The sequence below is a fragment of the Camarhynchus parvulus genome, chromosome 15 (assembly GCF_901933205.1).
Source record: "Camarhynchus parvulus chromosome 15, STF_HiC, whole genome shotgun sequence".
In the NCBI taxonomy this organism is placed as follows: domain Eukaryota; kingdom Metazoa; phylum Chordata; class Aves; order Passeriformes; family Thraupidae; genus Camarhynchus; species Camarhynchus parvulus.
In genome coordinates this window covers 5,967,722-5,994,547 of record NC_044585.1, presented here as the reverse complement: position 1 = coordinate 5,994,547, position 26,826 = coordinate 5,967,722, and the positions used below count along the sequence as shown (strand labels likewise).

Below are 26,826 nucleotides of genomic sequence, written 5' to 3'. Positions count from 1 at the left end.
TTTGCAAACTAGGTGGAATACTATTGGAATACTACTGAAGGCTGGTTCACTCTTTATTTTTCCTATTTTGTTAAAAAAAAAAGGCAATGTGTGGGGAGGTCTGTGCCAATACACCACTTAGAGATAAGGACATTTTTGAGACACATCTAGGCTCTCAGCACAGATCCAGTAACATAAAGTAACTTAATTGCCTTGCTTGGGACTTGTGGCTGACATTTCTAATTACATTCCTTACCCTCCCCTGCCAGTTGTAGCTTCTGCAACTACTGAAGTATTTAAGTTGTGAGGAAGTTGTCAAATCGTGCTTTCCCCCACGCTGTCCGTGCATCAGTAACATCACTTCATGTGCAGATTGTGTGTTTCCACTGTAAACTTGCCAGTAGGTTTGTCTCTTGGGCCACTGGAGAAGTTAAATTGTGTGTATTATGTCCTAAGTCTTGTTTGAGATAACATCGAGGCTGAAGAGTGGAAAAGACATGGTAAACAATAAACAAAATAGACTGGACGGGAATAGATGGAAAGGTAAGGCTGAGCCTAGTTGCATCTTTTTTTATGTTCTCAGTCCAACTGGATGTCTAGGTTGCAGGGATTGTTGAGAAGCAATGGCAGGATTAAACCTGAGGTTTTGCCAAGGTAACAAGAATACAGAAGTTTGATAAAGCTCACTTCTGAGCTGCTTTCAGCAATCTCTGTGAATGTGGCCTTTTAATTAGTGTGAGCAAAGATTTAGTATAAATAAATAATGTGGAAAAAAGATCCCTGTTTTCTTCCACAAGCATCACAAAGGATGGGGAAAAGGTGGGATTGGGACAGACTGGAGATTTTGATTATTGGGCATTAGAAAAAACCAAACGCTGAATGGAGCTTGCCTAGATCCTTTTTCTTTGGCAAGTGAGGCAGCATCAAAGAGGATGCAGGGCTGCATTACACCAGCATGCCAAAAGCCAGGGACCTCCAATGGCAAAGACCAGATCAATGTGGCATGGATAAATTAGCCAGGAATCCATGAATTAGGGGATTGTCCCTTCATTACACTCCGATTTAATCCACTGGAAAGCAGACTGAGGAAAGAGAAGCTTAATGTGTCAAAATCTGACCTGGTTTGGGATGGCCTGGGAATGAAATTTCCTTCCCCTTCCTCTGGGCTCTCAAGTGTTCCTACGTGACAAATGCGCTGGGGCAGGTTAATTGGGAGTGAGTGCAGAGGAAGAGTCGAGTTGGCAAAGCACCCCTAAAGCTGGAGGTGTCTCAGCCCTTCCCTGGGAATAATTTCTGTGGCTGTAAGCATGTTCAGCACTAAGCCAGCCCCAGCTGAAGATTGTGCCTTCCAGCCTTGGACAGAAAAGGTGCTGGGGAGGGGGAAGAGAAGAAAAAGCCAAACAAAACAAGCTAGGGCAAAACACGCGTGCGTCTCCAAACACTGTTTAACCTGTGTGCATAAATGTGAAGTCAGTGCTGGAGAGCCAGCCCTGGAGATCCTGTTTTGCTTTCTAATTTTTGGTGTGTACTTAATCCCGTGATTTCCAATGAAGGGAGGGATATTTAAAACACTGGGCTCTCCAAGTAGGACAGCCCTAGAAAGGAAGTTCTCTCAGGGCTTGATGCCTGTTACTAAGAGGCTCAAAATACAACTATCAGTTAATCAAATAAATAGCACTTCCCAGCCTCTGACAGCTAGGCAGCTAATTGACTGAGGCTATTAATAAAGGAGAGAAATTTACACAGAAGAAAGTGAGAACTGGGGATGGAGGTACAGAAACCTGGATAAAATCCATACTGGAATTAAATGTGTCCTGGGAGAAAGGGGTAGTGCCCATGCACAGATTCTGTGGGTCAGAGATTTACCCCATTCCTGCATCCCCACTCTCCCAGGAGCACGTGGTGCTGTAATCCACAGGGCAGTGCACTGCTTTCTAACTTTTTACCCCTTCCCCATTTGCAGGCATGGAATGAAGCTCCCTCCAGTCACCTGCTGCAAGACACATTATCCAGCTTCCTAACCTTAAGGATGAGACCCTATCAATATTGCCTCTGCTTTTGTGATCAGGGTAGTAGTGCAATATTGCTTATAGGGTCTTTTCTTTTGAGGGTTATTCTTCATGGAGAGAAGAAAGCTACAGCAGGAAAAATAATCCCATATGCCCACCGAGTTAAGGGAAAAGTTGTGAAACGCTGAGTGTTGTTAGATAGGCGAGTAATTGTACAGAGATGGTATTTGTGACAAATAATCGTGCTATTCTGGTGACTCAGGTTGTGAGTAATGGGCATATTTTTGATGCTATCACACAGGATTCAAAACGGCTTCGTGTTTAAAACACAAGCAGTGATTGAAACCAGAGAAACCCATCATGGTTCCTTTCTAAAATAGTATGAGTTCTGAGACGTTTGAAGGGTGTCTATATTACATACTGATGTAAACACCCACCAAAGGATGGGAGGAGATACATAGCCATACTTGCTGTTTCTGTGCCTGATCCCAGCCCGAAAACCAGTGTGGTGCAAAGCACAGCACAAAGAGGCCGAGGCTCTAATCCCAATAACCTCGGCGAAACAAAGCTCATGGCTCTGCCCGGCGAGTGCGGCCCGCCGGGCTCCGCGACCGTGCCCCGAATCCCCGGGGCTGTTCCAGGGTCGGGCGGCGCAGCGGGGCCGGGCACTGCCTCCGGCCCTTCCCGAGAGCTGCTCTCTGAGGTACGTGGGAACGAAGCAGGGATGGGGGTGTTAAATCTCCTCTCCGCTTTGTGAGGATCAGCTGGGGGCTGACAGCAGCCGGGATGGCCGAGTGGGTGGCCCTGCCTTCCATTTCAGGTGGTCCCCGCGGTCCCTTTCGGGACCTCAGGGGCCCAGGGAAAGGGGTGGTGGGAGGGGACTGAGGGCCGGATCAGGGCGCGGCGGAGCTGCCGCGGGGCCGCTGCCGCGCGTCTCCCCGGGGCGGCGGGGCTCGGGGCAGGGTCCGGAGCCATCCTACGGGGCCGTGCCCGCTGCCTCCCCCTTGTACGGCTGCCGCTACCCTCGCTTTTACTCCCCCCACCCCGCCCCGAGCTGCCCCTAGCATCATTCCAATGGGAGGCGGCCAGCTCGGGGACAAAGCCAGGATCTTCCCACCCCACTCGGGCTCTCCCCCTGTGCCCCCAGCCCGGCAGCCGCCGCAGCTGCTGTGCCAGAGCTGGGACCACCGGCCGGGCTGCCCCTCTTTCCCTGTTGCACTACTGTCACGGTCGCAGCGAGCAGTGCAATAATGAAAGGGCGTCAGTGCGCCGGGGAGCGCCGAGAGCCGGGGACGAGCCGGTGACAGCGCGCGGGGACGGGGACGTCCCGCCGCACCCGAGAGCCGCCTTAACGGGGCGGAGGGGATACACACGACACTGACGGACGGACTTTGGTTGTGCAACTTTCTTTGTTTAAACACGCAGCGGCGAAGAGCGTGCGCGCAGGGGCAGGACAAGGTGAGCGGCTCCGCACACCGCTTGCCCCGGGCCCGCCGCCGCTCCCCGCCCCGCCGGCCCCGGCCGCGCTCCGCGGGGCCCGGGGCAGCCCCTCCGCTGTACCCGGCCAACACCAAATAAATAAAAGTGACCCCCGAGTCCCCTGTCCCTGCCTTTTCTTCCTGGGGGATTTCTTCCAGGTCAGCAGCCCCTCCTGCCTCACTGGCAGATAAAAATCCCCTCGACGAGTTTTTGCCCTGCGATCCTATGTGCTGCTCACCCGTTTGGTCTTGTGGGGAGAGGCCGAAAATGCGAATAGGAAACGAGCGTCTTCCTTCACTGTGGAGCCTGAAAAACTCCAGTCGTGCCCTAGTCCTGGGTTCAGCCATGGGAGAGCACGGGTAGGGAAGTGAGTGTGGGGCGGGTAGGGAAGGGTTTGCAATAATGGAGATGAGAACAGTGCTTTGCATCTGGGAAGGCCAGGAAATAGCCCTTTGATTATTAGTGGTCATGGTGAAATGGATACTTCTATAAAAGAGGGCTGGGGAGGGGTATTTCCTTAGCAAAGGACCTTCCTGCTCTGGCCTTTTGAACCTGTGCTTCTCCCTGGCACTATTTCTGCTTCATCATGACTTTTTGCAGAGGAAGGTGAGTGCAGAAAGCAGGCTGGCTGTCGGAGAGGGATGCAATCTAATCCTGATGAAAAGGCTTTTACAGTCTATGCTTAATTTCCTATTTCTTTTGGGTTCTCTATCTTCCATCCCTCACATGCACAAGCAGATACAAAAGCTGAATCCTTCCCTGCAGTCTTTCTCCCAGGGAAAAGTCAGCCCCCTCCCCAGCTTCACCTTCAGGCTTTGCGCACACAAAATGGCTGCAGCAGCCTGTGGGTGGGCATGGAGAGCTCAGGAAGCTGCTTTTCTTTTTCCCACCCTGCCTGCCCAGGAAGCCCTTCTGCTTTTATTTTCGGTGGCATTTTGCTCTTGCATAGCTCTGTGCAAATCCAAGGGGGTCTCCAATGTGTAATCTATGCATGGAATGGGAGCTGGGGAGGGAAATGGCCAGTTTGCATGAGAAGGGGACCTGTCGGGCCCCAGTGTTTATTTTTTTGCTGACCTTCTGGGGATATGGTCAGTGAGAGCTGTGACAGCTGCTGGAAGCGGCAGGGGCTTTGAAGATTGTGAAGGTTGTGACCTCGAGGCCCCTTTCCTCTCTCTGTCCCAGGAGCTGCTGAGTCAATCAGGGAAAAGGGGAGGTGAAATGGGGGCTGCTCTTTAGCCATTTTTCAATCGGTGAATGAAACAGGAAAGGACAAATGCAAGAAGAAAAAAGAGCGATTACTTCCACTTTGGTGCATTACTGAGAAGGGGGAATCTCTCTTTGGCAAAAGATTATAACAATAATGGGAAACCACTGTGCTCCTAAGATCCAGCACCTTGAATAAAGGATTTAACTGGGCAAGGAGCTGATGGCAGATCAATAACAGTAAATTAGGGGGAAAGCCTACAAAGTCCTCTTGGTTCAAAGCAAGAGGAAATCCACCTCTTGTTTCCACCAGATATCAGCTCTAGATGTAGCAGCAGTAACATTCCCAGTTGTCCCACTAGCTCCCACCATCTCCTTGACCCTACACTAACACATCTTCATCTTTGCTGAGCTCAGCTGAGCCCTGTGGCTGAGATTGCAGAGGCCACTGACAACGGCTGCACCACACATGCCAAAATAAAGAGACAAAGTACATTGTGCAGGGCTGTATCCTTGATGTGTGCTTTCAAATGGCACAAGCTCCCCTGGCAATAGACACCCCTGGGTAGCCCACGAGAGGGCTCTCACTCAGCCCTAGACCCCTCTCTTAAGCCCAGTGAGAGGGGTTTAACTCTTTTTCAATTTCTGGATAACATGATCCTATGGATCTTTCCTTTTAAAATAGTAATCAGAACAGCAAACAGAGCACCCGGCTTCGCTTGACCAATACACAACAGAGGCAAAGAAAGCAAACAGCAGGCTTTTCACTTAGTTTACACAGGGGGCACTTAAATACTGTATTGGTTACATAATACCATTTGGGGGTTGAGGTTTTACACATTCTTCTACTAAATATATCTGTGAGATTTGTTTTAAAGTGATCAACATAAATCCACCACAGCTTTGAGGCCTATGATTAGACCTAATACCACTAGGTAACTCATAGCATATTTGCTGAAAACCAAGGCACAATAGAATTTTTTTTCCCTAGATCTGCTGGTCTGCACTGCAGCAGAGGGTGTACATTGCCTCTAGATGGGCTGCCATAGACAGCCACTTCCCTGCAGGAAGCACAAACAGCTGGGCTTTAGGGCCATATCCTGCCACTGCTCCACATCCAGTCCTCAGAATTCATTTCAGCACAGACTGAGCAGGACATGTTCCAGCAATTACAACAAACTAAGTGCTAAGAAAGAGGACAAAGCACAATTAAAAAAAAATCTAAATCCCAGCTGTAATTGATCAGGAAAAAAGGTATACACTGTGAAGTCCTCCAGAGAAACCTGTTCAGATGGGGTACCTGAAAGTACATTCCCTTCCTGAAAAGCCCTCCAGTAAACATCCTGTTTCCATCCAAAGGGAGTAGCAGGTGGCCAAACTGCTCCACTAGAGGTTTGACAATGGCATTATCTATCCAGCTTTTCAGCTGAAGCCTGGCTAAATCTGTACACAACTTCTGAGACGCCAGCTAAACCCTTCCTGGGAATGGAAAGCTTCCCCAGGCAAAGTTTGGATCTAGCAGCCCTGCATTCTTGCAAAGGATGCATCCCTCTGCTCAGAAGTGAACAGATGGGGAGTAAAGTCTCAAAGCATCAGAGCTTTAAAACAGTGCTCTTCTCTTCAGTGTATTGTCACCAGAAGCTCCATGGGCAGGGATCTCTGCCATAAGGAACTAGCAGAACAGCGGGTGGGTGGCTAATTGAGAATGGAAGTTCCTTGGGGCAAACCAAAATAGTCCTTGTGGCACTGCATGAAACTAGGTACAGTTCCTGGGCTCAGCATCAGACACTGACTCTGTAAAATTCCTGCTTACTCACTCACCTGGGACATAGTTGAGCCTTTTAAATATCTTGAGACATAGAGTAACCAGATGACAGGGACAAGCTGCTGTTATGGTGCAAACTCTAATGTATCATTTTTCATGAATGTAATAAGTCAAATATTTTATAGAGTCACCCTGCTACTACTGCAACAAGTATCAGAGCCCTGCCTTCCTCAAACACTGATATACTAACAAGTAACACCTTTGTCAGGAGCCACTATGTCTTTGTGAGCAGTTTGGCCAATTAAAATCTAAGGGGAGTTACACTGACAACAAAAGCCACCATCACACGGTGCTAGAAACAAACTGGTTTGTTCCACCACTGTGAATTCTTGTCGTATTTCAGAACAAGGTTGGGGTGATGGCCATCTGAGTTTACACAGCTCTCCAGCACAAGATTCTGTTACTTGGTTTTCTTTTCACAGTGGATACACCTTTTACACATCTCTAAATTACTTTGAAAAATTCAAACAAAAGGGAGGCTGTGCTCTGAGAGAAGGAGAAAATAAAAAACTTCCCATTCTGAAGGAAAAGAGGGTCTCTCACCAACCCTAGAGAAGAAGTATGGAGGTCACCTTCATGTGCAAGCTGTTGCAGACACCAAGAAGAAGCAAAGCTAAGGATTTCTTGCTGCCTATCCCCAAACACCAAGTGATTAACTTAGGACATTTATAGCAGTGTTTGGAGCAAGTAAAAGAGTAGTTTTGGTTGAATGTCTGTCTGCATTCTCTGATCAGATCCCTTCTCCCCCTCATTTCCCTGTTCACGCATAGACAACTTACTGAAACATAAATTTTTACAGGAAGCTACAGGAAGAAAACTTAAACAACGACCAGTCTCCTCCCCATCCCTCAAAACCTCACACACATTAAAAAAAAAAAGAAAAAAGAAAAAAGAAAAAAAGCAGGAGATAATTTTTAATTAGGGGCAGGAGAATCTGTTTTCCACTTGCACCCTGTATTATGGAAGACAGTGGGGCAAGGGGTCTCCTTTAAAGCCTGGACTACCTGAATGAACGGGTCTCTGCACTACAGTGGGTGGGGTAAAGCCCCAGGCTGCCTTCCCCCTCCGGGGGCGGAGCGGCTCCCCGAGCTCCGCTCCGCTGCCCCGACGGCGCGGCGAGCGCCCACCCGTGCGGCCGGCGAGCGGCACGGGCAGCCCCGGACACGCTGCCGCCGGCAGGAAGAAAGGATTTCGGTGCCGGGGGCTCATTTTCGGTGCTCGGTAAAGGCCAGTGCACCGCAGCCGGCTGAGCCCGACAGCTGCTGCCGGGTGAACCGGCCCCCGCAAAGCGATGGTTTGGGGGGTCCGAGGGCTCCCGGCTCATGAGAGGACCCCGCGGACAGTCGGCGCCGCCGCTTTGTTCGCAGGTTCTGACCAAAAGGAAGGGGTCAAGCCCGAGGATCTTCCCTTCCACCCCGTGACAGAGGGAGGCAGAGGGCGGCCCCCCTTCCGTCGGGGAAGGTGTGCTTGAAGCCACTCTCTTCCCCTCCGTGAAAAGCTGACGCGAAAAGTCACGTCCGCCAGTGCTAGCAGAGACGGGGAGGACAGGCTTAGAGCGGGGGCAAAGGGGACACTGCCTACAACCACTTCTCGGCATGGACGTCTTGAATTTTTTTTATTAACTTGGGGGCACACAATAAATACAAATTTGGAGGGGGAGGGGGGACGACACAGCAGGAGTAAGTATTGCTTAGGCTATTCAGTCACACATTTCCGATTATCTCTGCCCAAAATACCTCTGCCCGACATTCAAGAACATCCTTCCCTGGCTCTTCTCTACTCAATTTAAATCCACTGATGCACATAAATGCCCCGGAGACCAGCCTGGAGGGAGTCTGCTGCTGCTCCGACCGTGCCATCGGGAAAGAACCTCCCGGGCCCTCGGGGGGGCTTGGGGGTGAGCCCCCGCACTGTTTCACCGCATTTCCCTCAAAGAGGTGAGTGAGAGTCTCCCACTTGCAGCCGGTCAGTCCCGGCGGAGAAAGCACCGGGCGGAGCAGGGGCAGGGGCCACAGCACCCCGGGCCAGAGAGGGGCTGGCTCCCGGCAGAACACCCAACCTCCCTCAGCCGGGCGGTAGCGGCCGTGCCCAGGCACCCCCACACCCACAGCCCCTGGACGGCCGGACAGGGACAGACAGAAGTCCCTGCCTTCGAGGGACAGGGTGGCCGTCGCCATTTTAACCTGCTCCGAGCGGCCCACAGCACACAAGCAGAGAGTGATCTCCCCTCGCTCTGCGCGGCTGCAGGAGAAGGATACTGGGGAGGGCAGGGATTCACCTGGGCAGCCCTGGGCACGTCACCCAGTCTCCCTGCTGGCTTCTTGGACACCCGCCCCGAAACCCAAGCACTGCTCACAGACAAGGCAAAGAAAACCTGTAATTTTCTCTTCCAGATGGGACGAAGAAGCACCGACACGTTTTTGGGATCACTCAGCTCTGGAGCTACAAACTGAATACTGCTCATCAGTTCCAGTTCAGTACCTTAAGCATAGTCTACCTATTCATTCCAAAAGATCCCTGGACTTTAGCTAACACTGTATGAGGATGGAATTTTATTTTAGGTTAAGTACTAAGGAATTCTTTCAGTATAAATCATAGTGTCTCAGACTGAACAACAACCACTTTTCCTTCGGTTTATTAAGGCACCAGATAGAAGAAAATATGATCTAGTGTTAAGGTGGTTTTCTGACAAGAACAATCTAGACCGGGCAACTTTCCTATGCAGAAGAGAGCAGAAAGCAGGTTGGAAAGAAAAACGACATTCGGCATTTATTGTTATCTTCCCTTCAAAGCATCTTTTAATGTAGCATCCCACTCAGCACCAGCCTTCCCAGCGCCGCCCCGCGCAGCATCTCCTCCCCGGTGGGGTCGGTGCCCCGGAACGCAGCCGGCACAAGCTCCGCTGCCGGAGCTCCGCCGGGGGGTCCCAACCAGGAGCGTGCTGTGGGCAGAGCAGGAGCCGCCCCGGCAGCAGGTTCGTGCTGAGGACGCTGAACCACCCTCCCCTGGCCAGCTCCCATTGTACGTCCGCTCCACGCCTGCGCCCTGCCCCTCGCAGCCCCCGCCCCTGCCCTGCTGGGCACCGCCGGGCTCGGAAAGCCTCGTTCTCCGTCACTGACACGCACATTCACTTTGTTCTGATGTTCCCCACATTCGGGACCCCATCTCCCCGTCCCAGCAGAACAAGAGTTGCGAGGTTCACTCGCTCCCCGGCTCGGCTTTCGGGTGTCGCTGGGGAGGGAGCCGAAAAAAGCTGCTATGTCAAATTTCCAGTCTTAGGGAGGGTTCTCAGGCTTTTCTCTGCGACCCACTCCTGCTCTCCCGGAGGGCGGTGTCCCTCCAACTCCAGCTGCCGCTTCCAAAAAAATCACAAGTACCCCTACCTTTTTGAGTGGGGAGGAGGGAAGTTGTGCCCTCCCAACTGCGAATTGACCCCTAAAAGACCGAATGTGTTCCCGCCGGTCGGATCGCCCCTCCCCGCCCTTTGCCGAGCAGCATCCCTCCTGTCCTCCGGCGCCCGGCTTTACCCCTGGGAATGGCAGTTTTCCTAAGGGGCGTCACGAAGCACTATTTCCCCCAGAGCCGAGACCGAGGGGCTCCGAGGCTGCTGGGATTTCTTAAGCAAGATTTCAGTTAATTGCTCACATAGAGAGAGAGAGAAATATTTTAACATTTTAAACTATTTTGCCCTTGAGACTGAAGTCTCTAATCTCGACTGAGACCCAATTTCACCGTGGGTTTGTATTGCTGAGGAAACGCAGCACAACATAAACGTGTTTTTCTGTGCAGCTTTATAGAAAATTGCCTGCAGCTCGACTATAATCATCTGCACATCCTCACCCAGCAAAGGCAGAGGTAATGTGTTCAAAAGTATAATATTTGCAAGAGAGAGCAGATGGTGCTCCCTTGGGTGCAATTTCAGGAGAAGCCTTGCATTCTGCACTTCTTGAGGTCTGTTTTACCCGCACAGGTTTAATGCTATAAGAGCTCTATATTTTTTTCCTTCGGCAATGGAGTCACAAGCACACTCAGCACTAGCCCAGTGTAAGATATTGCTGGCACGCGTCACGACCCTTCCCGTTTTGAACAAGTAGGGAGGATACAAGTGGAGTAGACAGGTGATTAAACAAGTGCCCGGGCGATTATTTTCCCACATCACCTCCCGTGTGCCCGCCGAAGCCAGTTACCGAGCTAGATGGGTTTGTACTAGGATAGGAACTGCTGAGAATGCATTACGGCGTGTTTCTCTCAGTGTCAGCAGCCGGACAGGGCCGGAAGCCCTCTCACAAGTCGTATAAAACCACGATTAGAACGCCCCTAAGCACGAAGGCCTCCGGGCGTCCTTGATGCGGGATAAGCACTCAGGGCCCCCGTGAGCCTGTCAGCTCCCTCTCCCGGGCAGGTACTGACTGAGTCGCCGCTGTGTTTTCTTGGCACAAGAAGGCACAACGATTCGGTTTTGCAGCCTTTTGGGCTCTCGAGCTACTGGGCTTTAAACTTGCCGCCTGGCCAGAGGAAGTCGGGTGAAGGCAGCGGAGGAATCGCTCTCTCTGCTGACCCATCGGACACGGGCACTGCCCAACGCAGCCCCGTCCGTGGGCTCGGCCCTGCGGCCGAGCAGTGCCGCGCCCAGCGGCGAGGAGCTCTTCCTTCCATGGGAGCCGCGCCCGCTCAGGCTCTGCCGGGGCCCGGGCGCTGCCCGCAGCCGGGGGCTCCGCTGGGGCCGGCGCACACCGTGGGACCTCCCCGCTGCCTCCCCGCCCCGCTGCGGCGGGCGAGGCTGCATAAAGAGACGCCGATCGTGCCCGGCGGAGAGCAGAGGGATAGGGGCAGAGTGAGCCGTGAGAACAATTTCGCTCCGAGAAATTGCCAGCACCCAAGGATCGCCGTTAGCAGCGGCTGGCACGCAAATACTGGTACCCGGAATCCCTGAAGGCTCCTGTGCGAGAGCATCTTTCCGCTAGACATGAAATAAATGAAAGAATATCGGCAGGCGGCGGATGCTGAGAAACATAAATTGCACCGCCAGGCAGACATGCAGGGGAAAAAAAATTACGTTCTTTTGGCACGTGAACAAAGCCCTCGGCAATAACTGCGCTGGTTATTGGAAGGGGAGCTGGACCGGCCGCTTGCCGTCGCCACTGAGGACGGCTGGTGGGGCGGGATGTGGGTGACCCACGAAGCCAGCGGGAGCTGCATCCCCGCAGGATGGCTGGGAGCAGTCTCGCAGCGGCTCGCAAACCGATACCGTGTCGGTAAGAGATGGCAGCTCGGCTTTCATCCTCATGCCAAAGGGGAATCCTCGGCGGATGGCACAGGATCTACTCCAAGGGAAACGGTCCAGCAAGAGCCAAGGAGAGCCAGGTGAGCTACGTTAGGGATAAGAGATGTTCCTGTAACTACCACTGACGTGCAGCCTATCCTAGTTAGGAACAGATCGTTTCGTTTTAGCTTTCAGTGTCGAGATCTTGCAAAATGCAATGCGTTTTTTTGTACATGACAGGACAAGGAGAGCTCCCTTTTTAACGACCCTTTTGTGCATTTTCTTCCCCCACCGAGCACAAACCGGTATTTCATTTTACAATACAGATAATTGCCTTAAATGTACACTGTAAGCAAACAGACCTCATCTTTGGCCGCACTTCAACGATCCTAAAGAAAAATAGTAAACAGAAACGCTTGAAGCACCGCTTCTGAGCTTATGCTAATGTTTTAAACTTCCTTTCTAATAACCGAGCAGAACATGACTTGGCAGAGCGCACCTAAGGAGGCACGGCCGCACGGGCGGTCTTGCAGCAGCTGATCGCCTTAGCAGTGTAACGCGGGGGAAGCGGATGTTATTTGTTTCCCCCCGAAGAGTATAAATCTGCGGCGATCAAAGCTGCGCTGCTGAAACCCTGCCGGGCTGCCGGAGGCACACGGCTCGCAGGCAGGCAGCGGAAGGCGGGGGAGCAGCGCGGACTAGCGGCCACGGCTCCGGCTCCGAGAGAGCGAGACGCGCCCGCCCCTCTCACCCCTGAACGGCCCTGCCCGCATCCCTCCCACGCAAGTTTTTATACAGCTCACCCACAGGGCTGCTCCCTAGGCAGGACAGAGGAGCCACCAGCATTTAATCGCACGGAAGAGAACTCTCGTGTAGGGGCTGTCTGCGGGCACCGGCCAAGCCAGGCAGCCCGAGCCTCCCAGGCTGTGGCGGCTGCACAGGCAGAGATGGGGCTGTGAGGGCATCAGCAGAAGAAAAATAGAAACATCGGGCACCTACTGCGTATCATGTTCAGCTGTGGTTTGAATTGCACTTAGATTCACCCCACCTACTTCGATTTTCAGTACAATACACACTTGTGCTAATTATTAGTACTCAGAAAATGAATCCGAGGTGTATAAATACATAACCACCACGAGGATCAAGCCAAAGGTTGACAGTCCTCCACACAGCCAAAGGCAGCATCCACACATTATTTTTACAATTTAAAAAAAGCACATAGGAAGTAATTACACAGGTTTACATCTTGTACACGTTCTGATTAATTTGTAATGTGTTTCATAAGGGTCTGGGACCCTTGAGATGTCATACAGCTTCTAACACTTCTTATCCTAATGAAGCAGGACACCATTTTCACAAAGGACAGGAGACAGATGAATCCCTCACAGAACAGCAGCTTGAATCAGTCTCAGAGCTATCACAGGATTTCACTGTGAACTTTATGCTAATTTAGAATTAGCACAATACCAAATATAGTAAAAAGGCTTTTATAATCAGTTCAATTTGATGCAATTTAAATAGAAAGAAGTATCAAACAGTGCAGCTGCTGAACTCTACTTTTCAAGGTGCTCACTATATTCCCTCCTTGCTCATACAAACCCAAAATAAACCAGTCCTGTCCTGCCAGGAATTGGCTGACCACGTCTCAATCAATTTCCACGCATTACTGCAATTACAGCAAGTTTGATTCAGGGAACAGATGAGAAGGAGCTAATGCTGGGTTTCCCTCTTTTGCACAGAAAATAAAAAGAAATTATTATGTGTAAATACCACACACCCTACCAAAGAATTTATAACCACAGGAACACTAAGATGCTTAGAATATCCCTGGAAGGAAAAGGAAGAAGTATGAAATACTCCTTTAGTTTCCCAAGGTTTTTCAAAATGCTTAAAGTTTATTACTGTTCATGATCTGCATGCATAATAAACCCTAAGGTAATGTTCAAATTACCTTGTGTTTCCTACATAACTCCAGGGTGGTCAGGTTGAATGTTTTATTCTTCCTTGAGGAAGAAAACCATGCCCTGTGCTTCCTACCCCACAGGACAGAACCAAGCACAGTGAAGAGGAAAACACTTCCTTAGCTTCAAATATTCCTATTTAACTTCTTTTCTTGCTTCCTTAAAAAGCTAAAAGACACAACCACAACTGCTGTCTTGTAACCCCAAACATGAGTTCCTGAAAGGCAGCTGATGAAACAGCCATGTTATGAAGTAATTAATTATCAAAGATAATTGATTGGTGGCCCAGGGCTGGATTACAGGAGATGTTTTTAAAGAGAAAATTGCAAAACCAAAAGGTCACAGATGCAAACTCAAAACTAGGAAAGGGGCATTAGCATCAGACACCCTACATACACAAATCTCTGACAGGCTCTCAGCTGTATGCAGGGAATTTAGCAAAGAGGCAGCAAGGATGCCAAGCAGGGAGTCAGGCACCAGCAGGATGATGCTGCTGGAGGAAGACACTGCCACAGTTCAGCCTCTGCCTAGGCCAGGTGTGAAATATGGAGCATCTACAGCGTCAGCTACTGCTTCAGTGCTGGGGAAGGCAGGCAGAAGACAGAGAAGATTCAGCAAAACTAACAGGCTTATAAATACTGCTGAGTAAGAGTCATTGTTACAGGCTTGTTTGGACTGTATTTTTTTCCTCTTTAAAAAGATATGCTAATTTAACCTAATAAAAACAGATATACCCAATTAGTATTCCTAAACACAATAAATTAAATTATGGTTATACCATTTAAATACAAACACTGGTTTATATTTAGCCTCAACATTCAGAATGAAGAATCAATGAGCAACACATCCCTTCCAGCACATTGGAAGAACTAAACCCAGGTTTCATTCAGCCTTACTAAAAAGTCAAAGTGTGTGGCAAGTGTTCATATGCAGAGCAGTTGTACAGAGCTTTAAAGAGCTTCCAGAAATAGAGTAAAAATATCTGTAGGCACACACTTGCCTAGAAATTAACATATCTAAGGAACTCTTTGTCATTTCATACTGAACTAGATATATACATATGTGTAAATGCACTGTTTGACAGATTTCAAAGACTGACTAGCAACTATTCCCGCTGAGAACAATTATAAATACAGATCCTTCTAATTCTTTCCCCAAAAGCCCTTCTGGTTTCTTAAAGGGGGAGTACAAAGCAACATTGTTGCACCTTTTAAGAGAGTTCTTGTAGTAAAATGCAAAAAACAGCAAAGCACCTGTTCTTTCTTATTTGAGAGAATTATTTTCTGCTAGCATCAGAAGACAAAATAAACAGGTTTCATTTAACCTTGAAGCATACAGAGAATTTTGACAGGAGGTATAAAATGTATCATTTTAAAATAAAGGAAAATAAAGAAACAAAACAGCATTCCCAACTTTTATATCTACATCTCTCAGTATTTCATGTTTTACCTCAGAGCCCCAACAGCTTTAGGCAGACAGAAAATCATATGGAAAACAAGTACCACCATACAGCAATACAAAAACAGATTCTCCAAGTCTCTAATCCTCACCCATGGTGGCAGGACTGAAAAGTTGAATTATGAGCAGCCAAAGTAAATAAAAACACCTGAATTACACTCTAAAATCTCAGTACTTGCACAGGAGCACAAGCTATCATTTTCCACAGCTGTAAGTTTTGCACTTCCTACATTAACATGACTTTTGAAGCCAGAATTCAGCATGCTAGGGGTACCAATAGTTCTTGATGTGCTATATTAGACCTTCCCAAAGTAAGGTGTACTTCAAATAGCCTTATTTGAGATTCCTTCAGACCACCACTTACAGTGATAAAAATTGGGGGAAAAAATCCCAAACAAACAAAATCCCCCCAACTATTGTGACACACACTCAAGTGAAATATTAAAGCTAAGCAACTTTTACACTTTGGTCAGAATCAGAAGTGGAGAAAACTCAGCTCACAGGAATATTGTTGAACATGTCTTTAAATAAGGCATTCATGGGTATATTTGTGTGTGGCAGCTTGGTTCTTTAGGAACAAAAGGCACAAATATTTTTCAAAACAGAACATAAGGAAGTAAGCAATAAGGACTAAAAGTCAGTTTTTTCACAGCCTCATCAAACCAATTTGGTTCAAATCCAGAACAGAAAGCCAAAGGCCCAGTGAGATCCCACTCAAACATAATAAGACTGAAAATCACCTTTGCCAGGGACAGAAACATCCAGGCACAGACAATCATTGGGTGGGATAATACCTGGCACACAGAATCAGATGAGTCCCACAGCTCTACCCCTTCTCAGCCAATTCAGTATTCCACAGGTGCACAAACACTAAGCCCATTGGTGTAGGCACAAAGCATTTCAGCTCTTAGAGAACTTAGAGAACTCATTGCCAAGACTATTTCTTCCTCCGGTCAAATGCCACCACATTTTTTGTTTATGTATATAACACCTTCAAAAGAAAAGCTCTCCTTAAAAAGGGAAAAGTTTGTTTATGCAGGTTTATTTTGTTTTTAAATAGTTATCCTTTTATAGCTATAACCTCAATACCAATTACTCAAGAGTATCAATGAACCTGAAATATTAATCACAGGAAAGTTTATTTCTAATACAAAACAGCAAAAGCCAGTCTACTTAATCTCCAAAATGCCTGCAATCCTTAAATACACACATCCAACTAAAAGGACTAGAAAAACATTCTTACCTTTTCCTTTGAAGAAAAATAGCAAGGTACACAGAAATGCTGTTACAGAGGTTCCTTGTTCCATAGGGTTTGGATAGATCTTCCCTAGCAGGAAATCCTTAAATAAAGCCTGGAGCCAGCACTCCTGCATGAGGTACACAGAGCAGCCTGCTGGATTTGTAAAGCTGAACTCAACTGCACCCTCTCAACACAGCACCAACACTGCAGCTCCCAACTGCAGCTGTAAGAGCAATAAATCAGTTTCCTGCTTCTTTAACTGATTGACTAATGAGCACCTTAATCAGTAAACTATTTACACATGGAAACATGAATGGTCTGACTTTTCTCACTGATTTGGTGAGCTTTTCAATTTCAGACAAAATCACAAATACATGGTGTTTTGAATTTTAATCAGTATTTCCAGTACCACCGTGTAAAAAACACACTGAAGAATTAATTCCTTTTCACAGAGGAACACAGAAATTCTTGTTCAGTGAAGATTCCTTGCTAGCACTCCAGTGCACACCACTGTCAGAAATCCATGACCAAACCATTGTCTCAGGTGTTTTTGCTCTTCTGGATTCACACATACAAAACCCCACATAGGTGTATGCCTCACTATTTATTCACCTGGATTGTCATACTGATCTTGTAGCGACACAGAAGTAAGTCAAATTTAACTGTTCCTTTATACCATAAGAAACTGTGTAAAATTCCAATATTAATTAAGCAAGCAGCAGTTTTCTGCACCTGTTCACAGAGCACAGCAGCCTTACCAATGGACAATCAGCTGTACTACCACTACCAGAACATCTGAATTTCTTGGACAAAGTAAAACTACTAAAATTTTGTCTTCTTACTCCAACGTACACAATATTTTCAAGTTTTCCAATACAATACAGAATGAAACTCTCATAAGACATTGGATGCAATTTTCAAATGGATACTTTTTTAAACTCAAATACTAAATAGTTGACTGCAAGTCATTCAAAAAACACCATATTTCAGAATCATTTTTCCATTTCTACACTCAATCCATCTCCTCATCAATAACATTCTTTCACTAGGATGTAGAAATCAGTTTCTAAGTATTTAATTATAGCTGGAAAAAGATTACAAAATATAAAGTTTTATTGTACTTGAGACTAGAGGAAAGTTTTACTTTCATTTTTTCATTTCCTTTGAATTTGAGAAAAAGTAACAAGCCAACAAAGGACAACAAAACCTAACAGATGTATGAACTAGTTTCACCAATAAAGCTTGGAAATTCAGAAAGGACTTCACCAAATAAATGTCAGTGGCTGAACCTGGCAGAAGCCATTCCCCACAGAAGTGCTGCATTCCTAGAATGAACTAATGCCCTTCAGTAACACAGAAAATCAGTCACTCAGGCAAGGCAGGACTTAGAAGAGACCAAGGATTAGCATCTCCAAACACTGGAGTCAAACGAAGCGTTTTGGATCCTGTGCCAATTCAGAGCTCATCATGTTTTGCAGGGTCCAGACTGGGTTTGATGAAGACTCCCTCCATGGCTTTCCAATAGTTGTGGTGGTTGGCAGCAGGCATGCCATGAACCTCCCGCTGGCCTCGGATGGGGTGCCCGTACTGCTCCCCCGTGATGGACAGGAACACCTCGGTGCCCACGTGCTTGAAGCGCACGGCATCCTCCCGCTCCCAGTAAGAACCACTGCACTGCACAATCCAGAAATCCAGGTCATCTCCTTCGCCATCATCCCCAAAGGCACTTACTTCCTGTTAGAGACACAAGCTTCCTGCAGTGAAAGTGTAAGCAACCTCCAGGACACACAAACATCAACCACAGACCCAGCAGAGTTCAAAGACAAGGATGGGGAAAGCGGTGTTGTTGTTTTGCTTTGTCAGCAGCTACTGAAGCCAGAAGCAGTAAGGTTCTACCAGACAATCTGAACACAAAGTGCCAACAAACTCCAACCTGTAATCTGAGCAAAAAGTGCTGAAAAAGCTCCAAACAAAACAAAATCCCACAATGATAGTGAACATTCTTACCTTAATGACAATATATGAAGTGTCTACACCGAAAAATGAAACTCAGGGAAGGTTTCAGAGTCAATCTTTCCCTTAGACAATGCATTTGAAATGTTATTTTTCCATCACTTCTTTTAATAATCAGATTATTGAGACACCCTGCACAGAGCTGAACCTTATTGTTTCAGCCACTTTATTAATGGTGAAAGAAATATTTTTCCACAAAGAGTCAGAGCTTCCAAGCTTGAATGTAACAACTTATCTACACAGCCTGATGGAAGACTGGCACGACTAACAACAAAAATCTTCCAACAACCGCTTTATTTATGAGAGATTTTCCATCTAGGAGAAGTATTTGTTCTGGGGCTGAATTACAGTTAGAAATTACACTCTTCTAGATATGTACAAAACTATAATTATGATTGCAAGAGCAGTTCAGTTTTCCTGCGGAAGGAGGACAGAAAAATATGAACAGCGACATGAAATAGGGATAGCAAGAAGACAACTGAGACTAACAGACTGGATCACCAAGGAACATGGACACAGGAATGCCTAATGTTATAACACATGACTAGTTGCCTGGCTCTAGAGCAATCTTCACAGCGTTGAGGGAGATACTCAATCTCCTGCATCTAGAAAATACCAAACATTTCAGAATAGCTTTCCCAGCAGCAACGGTGCAGAAAAATAAAAAAACCAGATTTGTTAAAAGTACTGTGAAATACCAATGCTGGTACATACTATATTACCTCTGTCAAGAACTGAAATACATAATCTTAAGATGCAGAAAAGCCTATACTTGAATCTGGATATGCACAGACATACTGCTTCTGGCAGCTGGTACTCAAGCCTGATTCTCCGAAACCCCAAGTAACTGGAGAGACTATTGTCAATAGCATGCACTACTTGTACAAAAGCTTAAGATTTAAACCAACTCACTTGGTTATTGGAGAGTGGTGATGGGAAGTGATGAGTGTGCAGGTTTTTCCCAGTGTTAACATGAGTGAGTCGTATGGCTTGCCCACATTTCACTGGGGTCCCACGCTGGCAACTGCTGTCACTCTTCCCACGGATCCGCCAGTAGCTGTTGGCATCATCTGAGGCTTCAACTCCTGTCACTGACTGCTGCCCACTTCCTGTTTGAATAAAATTAAATGACACAAGACTTATCCCGCTTCCCCAGCCCAAAAAGACATGAGAAAACTACAGAGATTTGCTTTAATGTTGCCATGCCTTCATGTTTACAAGATGGTTAATTCTCACAGTCCATTTACTGACCGCAAAAGGAATGCAGGTACCAAATCATCTTTCAGATGGAAGCAGTGAAACACAGCATGTGTTAGCAGATGTAAACTGTCAAAGTTCATGGTGAACACAAGAAAAAAATCTGATCCATGACAGGTACTATTCACACCATCCCATCTTTATCAAAAATACTGTCAAGGTCTTCGTGTTCCCCAACAGACCAACACCCTCGCTGCCAGAACAGACACTGGGAGGCTACTGCTAAGGGCCGAGACACAGAGCAGGGCTTACTCAGGAGAGGGCAAAGCAGCCCTGCCACATCCCGGCTCCAGGGCCCACAAAGCAGCTGACAAATCTTCCTGACATCTTCCTGTCCCACAGGCCTCAGCATCCCCCTGTCCCTGCCGTGTCTCCAGCCCATTCCTACACCCCATCCCTGACCTGCCGCTTCCCTCTGCGCCAGGGACAGGAACCTCGGGACACTCCAACTTCCTCCACCTTCCCCACCACCCTCACTGCCGGCCCACCCCCGCCATTTCCCTGTCAGGCACGACGTGCCCCCCGCCGCTTCCCCGGCCCCTCACAGCCCGTGCCCCACCATGTTCCAGCTCCCCGGCCAGGCCCTGCTCACCGGAGCCGTACTTGACCTCATGCGAGTGGAGCCGTACGCTGTGGCGGGTGTTAAGCAGTTTCAGCACCGAGCCGCAAGTCACTGCGCCCGGCGCCGACTCCCTGCCGTGGCACAGCCCGGGCAGCAGCGCCAGGAGCAGCAGCGGGAAGAGGCGGCGGCCGCCCCGCATCGCGCCGCACCCAGCCGGCCCCGCCGCCCCCTCGGCCCCGCCGCCACTGCCGCCCTCAGCGCGGCGCTTCCGCTCCCCCGCGCGGGCCCAGCGACCGCCCCGCCCTCCGCCGCGCTCAGCCAATCCCCACCCGCCCCCTACCCCGTCGCGCGTTCTCATTGGGCTATGGCGAACCGGCAGGGAGGGGAGTGGCCAATCAGAGAGCGTGGCGTGGCAGCCCCCCCTCGTGTGACGACGCGAAGGAGAACTGCGGGCGCTCTCCCTCACGGTGCCGGTCGGGGCCGCGCTGCCGCCGCCGCCCCCGGGAGTGTTCGCCCCGGGCCGGGAGCGGTGTCGCCGCCGGCTGCCGGGCATCCCCGGGGCAGCGCTGACACGGCTCTGTTGTTTGCCCTTGCTGGGAACGTAGGAGGAGAGGCCAGGTCTGTCATTGCTACCCTCTCGTCTAACGTGATCTGGGCTGTATGAACAATTACAGCCAGCTCAGGCTGAGGGATGGTTAAAGGGCCTTGGCGGAAAACGTGCTGGGCGTAGGACCGTCCGGGTATTACCAGAGCCAGGGAAAGACAAATGCCCTGACAGCGAGAGCAGTGCCAGAGACAAACCGGCCCGGAGGTCACAGCCCAGGTACGGGCAGTGCTCGGATCCCGCCTCGGGGAGCCGCAGTTGCACTGTCGGGTCAATCAGCCCCTGCTGTTCCATTCAGGCCGCTTCTAGCTCTGGGCTGGCAGGCGGCACATTTAGCTCTGCTCCTCCCTGCAGTTCTGACTCTTAGAATGGAGAAAATATCTACCCATTTGGGGGATTTACAGAGAGAAGTAACTCAGTGTTGAAAAACAAAGGGAATTAATGTTTGTGAAGTGACTTGGATGATAATTACAGCTCCAGTAATTTCTGGATTATATTAGAGCTTCTATTATAGGGCATAGACACTACACAAAGAAGAACTAGCAATGGTTGCTGTAACATTAAGCTGTAGCAATAACATGAGATCTTTGCTTTTGGATCCCAAAATTCACTTTCTGTACTTCAATCTCTTGCAAAGTTCTAATAACAAAGAGATTATTAAACTCTATTCTGTAGAAAAAAATCTGCATAAATTAACATACATACAGTCCTTTATTGCATAGTTTTGCAAACTGAATAAATACCCCCCCCAAAAAAACTCAATAAGAGGCAGCCATTGACAAAGGACACTTAAACTCCTGCACAGTTCTTTTACCACTGACACAGCTCAGTGGGTTGACCCATGTACCACATCACAGCCTTGTGTGAGTCCCATGTAAAACTCTGAATAATTCAAAGTCATTCAAAAGATTTTGATCTTAGTGGCAAGGAAACAGGTAGAAGGGCTCCCATCTTGTAACTTACATCTTTGTAATAATGGTATTTTGTCCTTGCAACAGCAAAGAACTAAAACACTGCACTTGATATTACAAAGCACATTAGTGTTGTTGGGTAGTGCAAACATCGTAAGATGCTCAGCTGACTCTCCTCCACCAGTCCTGAAGCAGCGAGGTTTTTTCCTGCCCATGTGATACCACTCAATCAAATGGTTAGTTCTTTTGTGCTGGCTTTGGCCTGTTTGCCATAGCTGTATCTACATTTGAGAAAAATCTCTGACTTAAATGCCAGGCCAGCATTAAAACAAGCCCAAGTACTAAACACAGGTCACATATATGCATGTCTACACACACACACACACACACACACACACACACTCACAATGTGCTTTCCTCGGGACTTAAAACTCAGTTCCTAGTGCTGGAGGTATAAAGCTTTACTCACAGAAAAGCAAAAGCTCCTCCACTGACAGTCAAATGCCATATTTTTACATCATTCTAAGCAGCCTTGCTGTGCTAAGACAACAACAACCAGTTCCTGATGTCAGTTTGCAGGAGGTGCTTGGCACTGAAAGGGCAGCCTTAGCTGTAGGTAGTGGCAGGTTGGCTCTGGGAGACATCCTGTGCTATTCTGAATTTTGGGAGGTGCCAGCCCACTGGAGGCCGCAGGCCCCTGGACACCAACACCAGCCCTTTTCCATGGGAAACAAAACTCACCACCCCAGGTTCCTGATGCCAGTCTGCAGGAGGTGTTTGGCACTGCCAGGGCAGCCCTGCTCCTTGGTGGTGGCAGGTTGGCTGTGGGATACATCCTGTGCCATTCCAGAATTTTTGGCAGCCCACTCAGGGTCACAGGCACCTGGGTGGGGGGCAGACCCCTGGACACGAATTCCAGCCCTTTTCTGTGGGAAACAAAACTCACCACCCCAGTATTGCTTCTGTTATTATAACTGGGGCAAAACCAGATGTCTGTGGTTGCCATTTTAGCCGTGGAAAATCAATCATATGGGGCTTTAGCTGGCACCTGTCTGTCTTTCTGGGAGGTCGCTCAGTCTCAGTGCATTTAGTGCCGTTTACACGGCGCTCCCTACAATGCTTTTCAGTCCCACTTTAGAAACATAATTGGGTTAGAACGGCTGCCAGCAAAGAGCCATCAGTGCAAACACCCACGGCAATTAACCAGCACCTCATTGCCACAGGGCCCTCTATTGTTTCTGGTAGATTGCTGTAAGCTCCAGGTAAAATTGCCTCAGAAATTATGTGGCTTCACCTTGGTCATGGGAACGTCAGCTTTTTTTGATGGGAATCTCTTTATGATTCTTGTTTATGCACAGAAACAAAATGATTCAACAGTGCTGTAAAAAGGGAGAATTTAAAATGTAACTACAAAGCCTTCAATCACTCAAACACCCCCCACTATTATGCCAAATTGATTTTCAAGCATTTTGGAAACTCCTACCATTTCCACTCAGGTGCAGCTGTAGCTATAACCTGACCCTCCCTGAGAAAATGATTGAGCAGTGCCAAATGCTTGTAACATGCAGGAATGAAAAATCTCTGGCACAAGACAATTTCAGAGGGTGTATGCTTACCCAAAGCAACAGATTATAGAGAAAGGATATAAAGGATCCTTCTGTAAAGGATATATAGAAAAAGACTAGTTTTTATATTGGCCTTTGTTTAAACTTTCTTTGGCTTTAAACTTTCTCTTTGCTTTGCATGACTGGAGCAGTTACTGACAGCTAAGGTGGCAGAACTGGCAGCTCCTGGGTGTGATCCACACCCCAAAATGCACTGGTGCATCCTTTGGTATAGACAGCCCTTGATTTATGGAGAACACTGCAGCAACACCTGGGCTCTTTGTCAGACCAACACAAACCTTAGGCAGAACAGACAGGGACAGTTCTGAAGCCATTAGTACCTGATACAGAAACAAGCCCACATGAGCCCTTCCATTGGCTTTTCTGTGCATCTGGTCCCTTCTCTGATGTCAATAAAGATGAACTCTACTGAACTCAACAGAGTAGGTGTAGACAATCAGATCTGCAAAGATTGTGTGCTTTTTTTCTGTCTCCTTCTTTCACTCCACACTGAGGAACAGCTGGTTATAAACCTCACTTCAGATGAAACATTTGTCTCCACTGGCATGCCTTGCAACAGAGCTCTTCCAACTGTGACCCCTAAGCCTCATACAAACAGTGAACAGGAGTAATAATGATAAAATGTGTCAGCCAGGGGAAAATCCAAGTGATAAAAAATAGCTTGCCAAAAATTTATAGAATTCCAGTTTCTTATCACTCAGCCTAACTTGTTTAAGGGCCAGATAACCAAAATAATTTGCTCAGATTTTTGCATTCAGTAGATATAAACATAATGTAAGAATAAGCAGAGTAGTAAATAAGCAGAAGACATTTGACAAAAAAGTATTAACATATACATATTTACATATTTAAATTGAAGATTTTTTCATCTGGGGGAGAAGATTTGATGTTTTTTAATTGCTGTCTTCTCTTTCTAGTCTTTGAGGTAGAGAGTGTCTCCTGGGAAGTTCTGCAGAGTCCTGGCAATGTGTCTGTCACTGTCACCCTCTCTCAGCCACTCTCCTGCCTGATGCTTGTCCTCCAAGAGCAGGGGATCTCCCCTCAGAACCCCAAAAGAATTAATCTGTATTTCCATTCCATCAACTGGGATTTTCCACATGTTTTCAGTGATGCTGGGAGGTGACAACAACCACTGTAAGTGATCTGCCAGATGAACTTTCCTGTGTAGTGACACTGCTGAGGTGTTACCCATGTTTGGATTAATTCTTTTTTTTCCCCCCTTAACATATGGACCTGCCTTTGGTATCTTTAATTGTTTTTAATGACTCCTGTCAACATTTGCAATAATCAATAACTTTGCTTTTGTTTAGACAGTGTAAGTTGAAGCTGAGGAAATTATTTAGAATTTGTAGGCATGGATTGGAATTGTTGTTTTGATGACTAGCTTCTATTTTATAATATGAATGTAAAAAGGCAATGTATGTTACATCAGTTCAGGCAGCTTTAAAAATAACTTAGTTCTTCATGGGTTTTGAAAATCCTCCAGACATCTGTTTCAGTGGTAGGCAAACATTAATGTAATTCTGATAATTCCACAGAACATCTATGCATCTTTTATAATAACTTTCAGAGAGGTCAAACTGAATTCCTGATGCAATCAAAGAGTTCATGGAATCAGTCTAGGTTTAGCTATTAATGGGCACAGTTAAACAGTACCTATTTTGGACCCATCCTTTAATTGTCTAGGAGAAATATTCCCCATCTCAACTCTTTTTTGACCAGATATCTTTGTATATTTTAATAGACCTCAACATCAGGCAAAGAGGTGTCTGGAAAAGGAATGTGCAGGCTTTACATCATCTCAACCCCAGTTAGAAGTCACAGATGCTGTAGTATTCAAATATTAAATTTTACCACACAGTAGACACTGAAGGAAATGCAGCAGAGAGAAAACAACCCTCTGAAAAAAGGGAGAGTGGATAAAAACTCACCATCCATGAGCCACAGATTCACCAAGGACCAGAGGCCTGCCAGGTGCATCAGGAGGGATTTGAGTTCGGTGCTTTTAGCAGTCCTCCATAATTTAATGCCAAGTGTCAAGTTAATAAGAAGGTCACAATGGCAAATTTTGCCTTTCAGCCACCCTGCTAGGACTGCACACCTTGCTGGGCATTATTTTGTGCTGGTATAAATTCAGGTGTTTCAGACATGGGTGAAGGAAGGTGACAGGTACTGCCTGGCTGTGTCACATGGCAACCAGGAAAGCCTTTCACTCTTAGCAGGGTGAAATCCCCCAGAGTTTGGGGGTTTCAAAGCTTTTTGATGCAAGATGGAGGAAGCTGTTCTATGGATGAAAAACTGTAGTTTAAGCATTTCTACAGAAGCCACTGAACTTCAAAGATTTACAAAACCTCTGAGGCTGGAACAGAGATTACAAAACCTCTGAGGCTGGGATAGAGAAGAAAATGTTTACGTCTTTTCATTTAAAAAATGGATTTTACTTTGTCTCATTTCAATGCCGTTTAGAGTTCACACTTTCAACAAAACTTCATGCAAGGAAAAGACAAACAAAGTCCTACTGTGCTACCATTGTAATCCCAAATGAAATAACTAGCTGCAGCCAAGGGAACAAGAAAAAGAAAACACATTTTTTATGTCAACATGTAAACAGATGCCTTGTTGGAAGCAGTAATTGTTGGAAAACACTTCTGTGAAATACAGGAAACCTCAGCATTTCTACTGATTAACTCAAAGTCCAGGGAAAGAAATTCAAGCTCAAAAGCAGTGAAGCACTTGAGGATGGTGAGAGCTCCTGCTGGCTTCTGCAGCTAAGCTGAGGTAGGGCTGTGTTTTGTTTTAGTTAAGCTGGAGGATGCAGCCTCTCCTTAGTCCATGTCCTGGCTTATGCAGCTCCACCAGAAATCCTGGCCAATGTGCCTGTCCTCACTGCAGGGAAGAGACTGTTCAGATAAAGTCTGCCTTGCCTTTCAGCTCCAGGTTGAATTTGTAAGGGCCTTTCAGCTCTGGGCTCTGTGGGGTCAGCTGCAAGGGCTGTCCTGGCAGCCAGCTGGGAGTGCAGGCTGCAGAGGGAGCACTGCTGCCAAGGGGATGTGGCACAGCGGCAAGGTTTCCTTGCTGGGGAATTTTGCTTCCAGTAGCAGGAAGGAGAGCTGGATAAACAGGTATGAAATCAGAAAAGAAAAGCCTCCAGGAAGTGCATTAAATATTTAAGAAGGATGTTACTGTTAATAGCATTAAATGCATACTAAGGTTAAGAAGGCTGAGAAGCCAAGCTTTGTCTAAGATTCTTATGTTGTGCCTCTCACCTGTGCAGAGTCAGGGAGCACTGGCACTTCTAGAAAGAGGCAGAAAACCCCAGAGTTTGCATTGGCACAGAGAGGAAGTGCTTGTTTTATGATTCATGACATTACTTCAGAATTGTGCTGACTTCAGCTGTTGCAGTAACAGCACTCATCAGTAAGTGAAGCCTCTTGGGG

The 26,826-nt window shown here is 47.5% G+C and overlaps 1 protein-coding gene across 1 annotated transcript; it reads right to left on the bottom strand.

The window, feature by feature from the left end:
* Positions 1-17,006: 17,006 nt before the first annotated feature.
* On the bottom strand, positions 17,007-20,488 carry SDF2L1 (stromal cell derived factor 2 like 1). The gene is made up of 3 exons (XM_030959164.1): positions 20,280-20,488; positions 19,343-19,539; positions 17,007-18,151 (listed from the first exon to the last, which is right to left on the bottom strand). The coding sequence occupies exons 1-3, from the start codon at positions 20,446-20,448 to the stop codon at positions 17,873-17,875; spliced, it is 645 nt and encodes a 214-aa protein (XP_030815024.1). The 5' UTR covers positions 20,449-20,488; the 3' UTR covers positions 17,007-17,872.
* Positions 20,489-26,826: the final 6,338 nt, after the last annotated feature.

Bases quoted from the DNA above. Each gene is read 5' to 3' on its own strand.
- SDF2L1 (XM_030959164.1), bottom strand. From the start codon at position 20,448: ATGCGGGGCGGCCGCCGCCTCTTCCCGCTGCTGCTCCTGGCGCTGCTG. The intron at 19,540-20,279 runs GTGAGCAGGGCC...TTATTCAAACAG, and splicing joins TGAGGTCAAGTACGGCTCCG to GAAGTGGGCAGCAGTCAGTG. The intron at 18,152-19,342 runs GTGAGTTGGTTT...TGTCTCTAACAG, and splicing joins CACCACTCTCCAATAACCAA to GAAGTAAGTGCCTTTGGGGA.